This window comes from Typopeltis vanoorti, chromosome 9 (genome assembly GCF_054136105.1).
Source record: "Typopeltis vanoorti isolate ZY-2024b chromosome 9, IOZ_Tvanoo_1.0, whole genome shotgun sequence".
NCBI lineage: Eukaryota > Metazoa > Arthropoda > Arachnida > Uropygi > Thelyphonidae > Typopeltis > Typopeltis vanoorti.
In genome coordinates this window covers 139468377-139480690 of record NC_143557.1, presented here as the reverse complement: position 1 = coordinate 139480690, position 12314 = coordinate 139468377, and the positions used below count along the sequence as shown (strand labels likewise).

The window sequence follows — 12314 nt, the reverse complement described above, 5'->3', positions numbered from 1 at the left end:
TTGAAAGCTTGAGTAAATACAATATTTACATTATTTTTTTTTTGCTTTATTTTTACTGTTTTTTTTTTTTCTAAGCTTCTTCATTGTAAAGAAAACACCACACCACTAAAGAATAAAAATAAAATATTCTATGTTCATAGCTAAATAGTAAATCAACTTGCTCAATCAATCAATCAATATAATGTTTCTAAATGATAATGAAGCATGTAATAATATGTTCAGGTTTTTGTTAATGCCACTACGTTTTTAATTCCTACAATTCACTGTGGGAATTAAATTTCAACCAATATATAGTGCACAGGATAACCACATTAGATGTCAAAGTACCTCATGAAAGTATAGGTACATTCACAGGTAATGATATTTCATTCATTCATTTTATCATTATTCACTTTATATAATATATACATTTTCGAGACTATTTCAACTATTATACATATAATCTAAAATAGCCAAATCACATTTTTATCAGGTTTTACTGATATCTTTAAACCATGTGGACAACTTTGGAATGCTTTTGCAGTTATTTCTTAAATAACATCTGTATTTTACATTTTGATTTTTTTAATAGTTTACACTAAATGAAGGCACAAAAAAATTTCTTCTAATATTAATTTTTTGGTATATCTACTATAGGGCAGTACATTAGGTGCATACATAACCACACACACACACACACACACACACACTCATGCACACAAATATTGAGCACCTGACTTGCATACATGCAGTACAAAATTCCTGATGGACAGACCAAAAGATAAGAATCTATGCTGGCCTTTGCCGTGGGAAACAGTTGTCATGATGAACGAGAGTTATCTCGATGTGGAGAACGTTTTGGGGAAGATGGAGGTGGATATCTCCTACATATGCCCATACATGGTTCTTTAGAACGTGTGCTAGCATGATATACGACTAGCATTTTGCGACATTCTGTTTCATCTCCTTCAAATGTTGATTCAGGATACTTTTCTTGCATGCGTTTCCTTTCCTAGAATGGAATGAAACAAAAAAAATGAATAAAATAGGAATTCAAAGCAAAATTCAGAGATGAAATTAAAAAGAGACAGTTTTGTTATCCTTAAGGTGGCGCTAGCGTCGTTGGTGAATTTGACAGTCGTGTTCAGTTAGGCTAGAAAACATGTTTTTAAATTTAAGTATAGTATTGCTTTTTTTCTCAAATTGCGCTACCGTTGTGCATCACAATTTGTACAAGTACAAGTGTCCTTCAGTGGTGTTAATGTTTGAAACTCTATTGTATATATTGTGTTTTTGCTACTGTTTGTTTCACTACTTCAGCGTCTAAAGATGGCGTCCAACAAGAAGCATACGTCAATGCCGCACAGAACTTCTACATGAAAGGCTGGCTCAGCATTAGATTTTTCGCAATGGATGCGTTGCGGAAACTGCTACATGTATGTGCTGAAGAATGTGAAGGATCTATAGAGGGTCTGGCTAAATGAGAAGAATGAAAATGTCGACATATGTGAGAAGTGTCGGGATACGCTGGAGCGTTTAGGAATGGAAGCAGACATCAGGACCGTAGTGAAAGAACCTCGGCAGGAGTTCGTGAAAATGAAAAGTGACCCCCTTCTGCAAGAGGAATTGGAAGTGCTCAGTAAGGAGATACTGGAAGTTAAAACTGAGTTAAATGTGTTGAACAGAGAAATTAGGACTACAGAGATTACTTTAACTGAAGTAACTAGAACAGGATTACTTATGGGAGAGTCTTTGGTGAATGATGAAGTAATAGTAGTATGGGAGTGATTGGGAGTCAACAAAATAAAAGCACAAGAGGTCTAGAAGAAACGAGATGTCGTGAGAGTGAGGGAGTAAGTAAAAGAGTGTTGAGTAATGAAACTGGGAGTCATGCTGAATAGAGTAGAAAATGAGGCCATGAGTGACACTTGTTTGAACGTGAATGAAGTTAAGAGTGGTAAAATATATGGTGATTTAATGATTAAGGGTATGGAGAGCAGTATGTCTGAGGAGTGCTTGGCTGGTGGACAATAGAGAGAGTGGCTTTAGTAATAAAGAGAGGGCATGATGCAGACAAGATGATAGTTATGGTGGGTACAAATGACCTGAGTGGTAGTATAAATCGGGTAGCAAAAGATTTAAGAACATTGTTAGATATTGTGAAGAAGAAAAGTGTCAATGGGAGGATAGTGTGTGTGCTGCTCCGTTTTGACAATTATGAGTTAAGTAGACGAGGGATGATAATTAATGATATGATTGCAAGAATGTGCAAAAAAGAGGTCTGGAATTTGTTGATGTCTGGAGTGTGTTTGAAGGAAAAAGACAGTTGTATGCTAGAGATGGGTTGCATCTGAACATGGAAGGTCATAAGCAATTGAAGAAGTTACTGTTTTCTGAACAAGTTGAATTGGGCAGGGAAACTAAAATTGAAAAGGTCGAGTGTAAGAGAGAGAAACTTTAGCAGTGATTGTATATTTGTTGATCCTTATTCGCAGAATAAATTGCAGAATAGAGGAGATAAAAATCGGCATGGAACTACTGAAATTAGTGACGTGCATATCAGTTCTAAAGCTGGTACAAAAACTAAAGGGAATCTGCAATTTTTGTATACCAATGCAAGAAGCAATCGAAATAAGAGAGAAGAATTTTTGGCATTAGTGAGTGCAATCTCACCAAAAGTTGTAGGCATTAGCGAAATTTGGCTGTCAGCAGAAGATATGGTCACTGGAATTGAATGTGATGGGTACGGTATTTTCAGGGAGGATAGAGAAAATAGAACAGGGGGAGGAGTACTGTTAATGATAGCCAATGAGTTGCAGCCAAAGAAAGTAGTATATCAAGATAACAGAGATCTGTTTCACACCAGGAGGCAGTCTGGTGTGAAATTGAAATCAATGCAACCAAATATATAGTTGGTTGCTGCTATAGGCCAGGGTGCATAGGGGATGATATTGAATTCATGCATCAGCAAATTAGCGCAGGGTACTAGCGATTATTATGGGGGATTTTAATTATGGTGATATCAATTGGAAGGAGGAAATATCATGTGGCAAAAAGGAAATGGAGTTCATACATCTTCTGCAAGATAATTACTTGAAACAGTACATAACTGAAGGGACATGTGGTGTGAGAGTGTTGGACCTGGTCATTGGTTCAGAGGATATATGCATAAGTAAGGTGTCCTCGTTACCTCCAATTGGTGAGAGCGATCATGTGGTATTGACTTCAGAGGTTGCAAAATCTGTGGATTTTTCTGTTAAGAAGGGATATATATGGAACTACAAGTTAGGCAATTATAACAAGCTACGGAGTGAGTTTGCAGTCATCCCATGGCAGTGCATGGGATAAAATCAGCGGGTATCTGAGGAAAGCAATATCAGATTGTGTCCCCCATGGTCAGGAAGACAAACAAGGTAGGCGTTAGATGGATGAGCAGTAGTATCAAGCTTGATCTGCAAAAAAAGAAAATGTTATGGAGAATGTACAAGGAGAAAGGCAATCAGTACACCCACGAGCAGTACAAGGCTCAAGCTAGGAAGGTTACCAGCATAGTAAGAAAAGCTAAATCAGATTATGAGGAGACCTTAGCCAATGAGATCAAGGGTAATCCCAAAGAGTTCTTCTGCTATGCTGCAAGTAAAAGAAAGAATGACTTTGGAAGGATAACTTTAGTGGGTGCTGATGGCATTGAGGTGACAAATTCAAATGTAATGGTCGAATTACTGAGTGTTCAATTTTCAAAAGTCTATCACCTAAGTGAGGATATCTTTGTACCTGTAGCAATAACTAATGTGAGAATTGAAGTTAAGAAATCAGGGATATTTAATATATTGCAAATTTAAATACAAACACTGCTGTAGGTTTAGATGGAATATCAGCTCGGGTGTTGCGTGAATGTGCAAAGGAATTGTCATCGCCTCTTACTTGGTTATTTAACTTAAGTTTGAACTCTGATATGATCCCTAGGGTGTTGAAGGAAGACAAAGTAGTTCCTTTGCATAAAGGTGGCTCTAAAACTGCGGTAGTTAATTACAGACCAATCACCATCTCGGGAGTGGTGGTAAAAGTATTGGAAAAATTGGTTAAAGACAAAATTCAAGAATGGGTGGATCAGGCTATGATACTCTATAGGGGTCAACATTGTTTTGTTAAAGGTAGATTCTGCCTTAGCAATCTATTAACTTTTTATAATAGAATGACATCTGAGTTGGACAAAGGAAATGGCTACACAGTGATACTTCTGGATTTTGCTAAGGCTTTTGACAGGATACCCCATGGAACGCTGTTATGCAAATTGGAGCAGATGGGAATGGATACTAAACTGACGATATGGATAGGAGAATGGCTCAGGGAGAGATACCAGAAGGTGGTGTATGGACAGAGTCCAGGATGAGGCAGGTGATCAGTGGTGTGCCTCAGGGCTCTGTGCTTGGTCCATTGTTGTTTAATTTGTACATAAATGATATAGGAGATGGCTTGAGGGGAAATATTCAGTTGTTTGCTGATGATGCAAAGTTGGGTAGTGCAATAAAAAATCAAGCTGATGTTGAGAGTTTGCAGGATGATTTAAATAAGCTGGCAAAATGGGCGAAGGGTAATAGATGTCAATTCAGCGTGGAAAAGTGTAAGGTTATGCATATAAGCATTTTGGGATTAAAAGATTACTGGCTGTGTATGATGGAACGGTACTCCAAGAGATTGATGAGGCTAGGGACTTAGGGGTGTTGGTGGATAGGGAGATGAAGTTCAGGGGACACATTGTTAAGGTGTCCAAGATTACACATAGGATTACGTGGTTATTGAGGGAACACGCTAACATCCAGAGATAAAGAGGTTATTATTCCCCTTTATAAAGCATTGATACTTCCACATTTGGATTACTGTGTTCAGGTCTGGTTGCCTGGATTCCTTAGAGATGAGTAGGTAGTGGAAAGGGTTCAGAGGAGAGTGACTAGGTTGGTGAGTGATGTAAAAAATGCTCCCTACATTGATAGCTTGTGGATTGCAGAGGTTGGTTGATAGGCAGAGAAGAGGGGATATGATAGAAACATTTAAATTACTAAAAGGTTTTTATAAGATTGATACAGGGGAAATGTTTTAGCTTTGTGATAGTAATGGAAAACAAGAGGTCATTCCTGGAAATTAAAGAAAAGCGTGGTCAACAAGGGTGTGAAAATGAGGTTTTTCACCTGGAAAGTGGTGAATGAGTGGAATTCATTGCCAGACTCAGTTGCGAGTTCTTCGTCTGTAAATGAATTCAAGAAGAGATATGATAATGTTTTGTTAGTTTTGGGTCTCCCGCAATGAGTCTACTAACTCCATGGAGATACCTGTAATAATAATAATAAAGTATTATTAATTAACCATCATCATCATCAAATTCCTGCCATGTACCCTCAAGGGGTGTACAGGATATGACAGTACTACATGAAAAAATTACATCATTACTAACTTCCTATCTACAATTTTCCTCCAAATAAGTCTGTTACTTGTCAAGACTCCAACATTATCAGATCTTATATTTCTATCGTCTAAGGCACTTTGTACCATATCAATCCACCTATATCTTGGTCTTCCTCTGGGTCGTTTTCCTGCCAACCTGGCAGAGAACACTTGTTTTGCTATCTTTCCTCTCCCATTCTATTTAAGTGATCATACCACCTGAGAATAGCTCTGCTAATGCAATCCTGGATGCTGACAATGTCAAGTTCTTTCCTAATATCCTCGTTTTTAATATGATATTGCCATTGATGCCATCTGTTCATGCCTCTAATCTTTCTCAGGACTATCTCTCATATCTGCAGTCTCTAGTCTTTGGTCAAGTGTTTTACTTCTGACTCAGCTCTCAGATCCATAAGTTAAAATTGGTTTGAACACAGTCTTGTATACAGCTAATTTAGTGTTCCGACTAATTTCTTTCTTATTCCATATGAATTTATTCAATTGACTTCCCACGATACCAGCTTTGCTGATTCTGTTGTCTATTTCTATATTTAGTTTACCATCTTCAGTAAAAATTGTGCCTAAGTAGCTGAAATGTTTTACTTGTTCCACAGGTTCTCCATTCACAACACAGTTGACATTTTCAATGATTCTGCCTATTTTCATCGTCTTTGTCTTCTTATTGCTGACCTTCATACCATATCTATTACAACAGCTATTCAATTTAGTCAGAGAATCTTGCAGACTTGCAGCGGATTTATTTAGAAGTATAACATCATCCGCATAAAGCAAAGAGCTGACATTAACATCTCCAATTTTGATATCAGGTTTAATACCACATTCCTTCATAATGTGATCCATATAGATAATGAATAACAGAGGGGATAATGTACATCCTTGTCTCACACCAGATTTAACATTAAACCATCTTCCTGTACTTCCTTCAATTCTAACTGCTGACTCACAACTCAAATAAAGACTAAGTATTGCTTGATATAATGCCCCATTGACACCATATAACTGCAGCGTATTGAATAGCTTCTCTCTTGGCACCTTGTCATATGCCTTTTCCAAATCGACAAAACTTAAATACAGATCTTTGTTATATTCCCATGCTTTCTCGACTATTTGTCGGAAAAGTGAAGATCTGATCCTGACAGCCTCTATTTGGCCTGAATCCAGTTTGTTCTTCACCAAGCTTTTCTTCCACAATTCTTCTCAACCGTTTCTCAAGTATACTTGCATAGATCTTGCCAGGAACACTCAGTAGGGAAATACCTCTGTAATTCTCACATTCAGTTTTATTTCCCTTTTTATATATGGGTACTATGAGAGCTCTACTCCAATCATCGGGAATTCGTCCCTCTGTCCAGGCTTTCTGAACTATGCAGTGCAGCCACTGTAAGACTCTTATACCACCATACTTCAGCATTTCTGGTCGAATATCATCTACTCCTGCTGCCTTTCCACATTTCAAGCCTTTGATGGCTTTTTCTACTTCAAGTATGGATATGTATTCCTGACTGCATGCCTGGTCAGTGTTTTTTTATCACTGTGCTGTCATCACTGCTTGTTTCATTTAGCAGTTTTTCAAAGTAATTACTCCATACTTCAAGGATATCTTTTTCTCCTGTTTTCATTTCACCTTTATCATCTCTAATTCCTTTTACAGCACTCTTTCCTCCATTCCTAAGCTTCTTCAACAACCTCCAGAATATTTTGCCACCTTCTTGATATTTATTTTCTATATTCTTGCCAAAGTCCTCCCATGACTTTTGTTTAGCTAGTTTTACACACTGTTTAGCTTTCTTACATTTGTCTCTATATTCTGTAAGAGTAAAAGCTGACTTATTTGCCAGGAACTTTTGATATGCTTTCTTCTTTTCCTTCACTGCCTCTTTAACTTCCTGTGTCCACCAGGGAGTTCTGATTTTTTTATCTTTGCACACAACCTCACCACATGCCTCTCTGGCAGAATCAATCAATGTTTCCTTCAGAGTTTGCCACTGAATCTCCAAGGTTTGATTCCTGTTCTCAAACTCTTTCATTTTCTTTTCAATAATATTTCTGTATTTTAGTCTACAGTTTACATCTGAGAGCTGCTCAACTTTTATTCGCTTTAAAACTTTCCTACATGTTATTCTTTTCAATATGAAATTCAATTTTATCCTGCTCAAGACTAAATAGTGATCACTTCCAATTTCAAATGCTCTGTATACTCTGGTGTCCTGCACCAGGGAGAAAACATCACTATCAACAATAACATAGTCAATGAGACTTTTCTTATTCCTAGCCTCTTCTCTCCATGTGAATTTGTGCACATTTTTATGTTGGAACATGGTGTTAGTAATAACCAGTCCATGTCCTGAGCAGAAATCCAACAGATATTTGCCATTATTATTAGCTTTGCTCTTTTCTCCAAATTTTCCCAAAATATTTTTGTATGTCTCACAATCATTTCCTACTCTACTATTTAGATCCCCAACAAGGACCAACTTTTCCTTTTTCATTGTGTCAGTTGCTTTTTCTAAAGCCTTAAAAAATTCCTCCACTTCTACCTTAGTAGAACCTTCTGTGGGACCATAGGCACAAATAAGTCTCATTGTCCAGTTCCCCATTCTCATATTTGCCCACATTACTCTACTTGAGACTGACTGCCATTCAAGAAGATTAGCCTCGTATTTTGTGTTGAATACTATGGCTACTCCTTCTTTTCCTTGATTGTTATTGCCTGAATATAACATTTTGTATTTATTGCTCAGAAAGATCTCACCAGTTTTGGTCTTTTTTGTTTCAGTCACCCCTATTATGTCGAACTGGTACTTATCTAATTCCTCAGCTAGCTCCATTTCTTTGCCATTCAGGCTTCTTACGTTGATAGTACCGATCTTTAACTCTGGTGATGTTGAGTTGGGGTTTGTTTTCAGATTTGTTCCAGTAGCTGACTTTTCGCTGTTCGCCCTGGTTCCCTGGCGAAAACAACGGGGGCCTTGTTTAACCGGGTGACGCCCCAGCCGGCATGAAATTTTGTCATGTTGTACCATCATTTTTTATTTTGGTTTAACCAATAAGAATACAATTTGGTCGGCTAAATCCCAAATTGCCAGCCCATCCTCGTTCGTTCAGTATCAAAGTAGATACCCAACAGGGTGCACCACGAGAAGGTGAGGATTGGATATTAGGTCAGAAGCCCTGGTCGGTTCTCCGCATTCCTTTAAAGGCTATGTGGAGGTCTCCTCTCAGTTATACAGCTTTGACCCTTAAGCACCCCTATTAATTAACCTTATGCAGTATATTTGTTCCAAAGTTTCTATGCAAGATGAAAAATCATGTAAGTCACATGGTGCTTAAATACAATGTATTTTTAACATATGTGGTTTATTCATTTCAAAAGGATAATTAAAGCTAAACAGCTTCTGTTTATGAAAAGAAAACTTGATTCAATTCCTATTAAGCACATAAATGTACACACATATGCAATTATAAGAAAACTAATACAGTACATTATAAATACATACTAATCATTTAAAATATTCTTAACGTATGCAAGTGTTGATGGCATCTTAATGTACTTATCCAATGTTGCCTGATAGCTTTTTTTTCCCTAGTTGTAAATCAGTTACAGCAAGCAAAACTGTATCATGCACTGCACCAAACACTTGCAAACTGCTCAGCATTGTATTCTGAACTCTTAAGCTAGTCAGCCAGCCAGTCCTTTCTCAAATATTAAGCATTCTGTCATCTGCTCAGTCTCAAAAATTGTTTTGATAGTTCAATTACTTGTTCTTTCTCTGAAACCCATCTATATTTTTCTGGTCTTCAAGCTCCATTAAATCTCCAATGCTCAATTCCTTTTTTATGACTTTGCAACACTAAAAGTCATTCTCCTCTAAATTAAATTCTAATGTTCTAGTCATTTCCACAAGGTTTCTAATTACATCTTCATGTTCTTGAGATCTTGAACAAACTGGGGAATGAGTTTCTTTCAGATGGCATTGATGTTTCTTTAACAGCTTTGTAAATGTTGAACTCTCTCCAGAACTGTTTCAATGATTTGTCATTCTCTCCTTCAGTGGTCATCCACTGAATGTATGAGGGAAGTTGCATTTGCAAACAAAAATGTTATTTATATTTATCATGATAGTCACATATACGAGGGTGGTCTGAAAAGTTCTTGGCCTAACAATGAAAAAATGAATTTATAATTTCAAAATTATTTTTATTTTTCAACACAATCTCCCTTAAGACTAATACATTTATTCCAGCCATGCTCCAGCACCATTATCCCATCCCTGTAGTGGTTCTCAGTAAGATCTGCAAAATACCTCTCTACCTCTTGATTTGAAGAAACACACTGACCAGTGAGGAAAAGTTTTAGTTCTGGGAAGAGATAGAAGTCAGAGGGAGTCGACTCTGGGGAATAGGGTGGATGTTCCAACAATTCATAGTGCAGATCCCTTAATTTTCCCATTGCCAAAACATCTTTGTGGGCAGGTGCATTGTCCTGATGAAAGATGATTTTTTTTCTTCTGCAAATCGGGTCTTTTATCACGAATTTTTTTGTCTAGTCTTAAAAGATCGGAATAATATTCTCCGGTTATTGTTTTACCCTTTTTAAGATAATTAATAAACGAAATGACTTTAGCATCCCAAAACACCAATGCAATGACCTTTCCTGCTCATGGAACCGACTTTGTCTTCTTTGACGCTGAACAACCGGCTTCTGTCCACTGTTTTGACTGCTGTTTGGATTCTGGTGTGTAATGGTGAATCCAAGTCTCATCCATAGTAATAAATCGACACACAAAATGTTTTATTCTTGTTAAAACGTTCCAAGCACTGTTCAGAGATTTTCATGCGAGTGCATTTTTGATCTGCTGTGAGCAAGCACGACACCCATCTTGCGCAAAGCTTTTCATATGCAATTCTTCATGCAAAATATATCCTATGTTCTTTTGAAATGTTTATAGTCTCAGCAATTTCATGGACTTTGACATGCTGGTCATCCAATACTATATCGTGCACTTCCTCAATGATTTCTGGTGTTGTTACACTTTTTAAACGTCCTTCATGTGGATCATCTTCAAGGCTGGTACAGCACATTTAAACTCGGCAGCCCATTTCTTAATTGTCAAAAAATGAGGAATGCACATAAACTTTTATGAACTTCAAATGAATTTCTTTTGGCATTAAACCTTCTTTCACAAGGAATTTTATAACTGCGATTCTCAATTTTATCCATTTGAAGGGATACACAAAACACTTTTGCTTCAGACAGCTGTATAAAACAAACTACTTGATAGAATGAGTTGCAATTTCACATGAATAATTATGACAGATGTACCAACTTAGAAAAAAAAATCTTGCCAATAGTGTTGCCATCTATGGTCAAGGCCAAGAACTTTTTTCCACGTAGTTGTTGGATGATTAGGTACATTATCCAACAGTTTTCAACTACTGATTCACTGAATGAACTTACAACTAGCAATAGCTAGTTGTAAGTTGAAGTATCACAACAGCATATCTATGAATCTCTGTAAGCAGAGGTATTACTATATATCTAGCTTATAGAAGTTTTTGAATTATTTCTGAGTAAGAAATGTTGGATTTTTTATTAAAAAAAAGTGTTCATTTCTTTATTTTTTTAAAAAAATAACATATGACTAATGGCAAAGCCTCAAGAATAACAGATCAGAGAACCTACTTTTTAAAATTTTTTTTTGTTAAAATAAACTGTATATAATGTCTAAAACATGTACAGTTTATTTGTGCCAAAAAAATTCTAAAATCTCTGGCATAAACTAAAACAAAATGATGGTATATCATCATAGAATTTGAAGAGATATGCAATCAGGAGTACATCCTAATACTTAAAGTAGAAAATGCCAATCAAAATCCAAAATGTGGAAAGCAGGTTGAAATAGATATTATTTGACCAGAACTGCTCAAATGTGGAGGTATAATGGTTAAAATGTTGTGCTATATAATTCAGAAAGGAATCCAGTAGCATGACCTTAGGAGGCCTAAGGTCATGCTACTGGAAGAAGGTCTAATTCCAGGATGACTGAGGGTAGAGCTGTCAGAGTATTCATCTATAAAAAGGGAAAGAAAGATCAATGTGAACATTAGAGGAAGTTTCCTACTGGGTGTTCCAGGTAAGATTTTTGAAAGTATTCTTCAGAAGGAGCTAAGAAAACTAAGGAAAGGAAACTTAGAGAAGAACAAGCTGGGACAGAATAAACAGACTGTCATAATCAGATTTTCACTTTGAGAAAAATAGTTAAGAAATTGTGGGAATATAACAAGTCTCTGTATTTCAATTTTCTAGATCTGGAAAAGGCATGTGACAAGCAAGAGTAAAGCTGTTCAAAAGACTACAATTATATGGTATAAACAGGACATATATAAGCAAAACCTACTTAACGTCTGAGTTGTAAATCAGTAGTCAGAATTTAGAGTACAGGAATGCCTTGTATAGCACGGTTGATTGGTTCCAAGAAGTGTCGTGGCTATGCAAAATCGCGTTGTTCAAGGTCTATTTATAAAGATTTTCAATTTAATTTGTTTATTACAAACATTTAGGATAATAAAAATGTTTAAAAAAAATGTTATTTTTATTAACTAAATAACAAATAAAATCCTTTTAAACTGATATAAAAGTTGTAGAAAACAAAACAAATATTGCTTCAATTTTAGCATACAGTAATTTACTTTTTATAAAGTAAACTTAGGAGTGAAGATACAGAAGGCAAGGTTGAGATGGTTTGGTCATGTGATGAGGAGGGAGGACAAATATGTGGCAAGAAGGGTCATGCAGATGGATGTGCAAGGAAGGAGGAAGCGTGGGCAGCCAAAGAAGAGATGGAGGGAGCTGGTAGAAGAGGATGAAGAAC

General features: G+C 36.5%; 1 protein-coding gene across 1 annotated transcript in view; it reads right to left on the bottom strand.

Moving 5' to 3' along the window:
* Positions 1 to 799: 799 nt before the first annotated feature.
* The window catches only part of LOC150103620 (dual specificity protein phosphatase 22-like), a 134310-nt gene continuing 122795 nt past the window's right edge, over positions 800 to 12314 (bottom strand). The window contains exon 5 of the mRNA XM_090398497.1: positions 800 to 991. Coding sequence (XP_090254623.1) covers positions 800 to 991 — 192 coding nt within the window. The remainder of the gene's footprint in view (positions 992 to 12314) is intronic.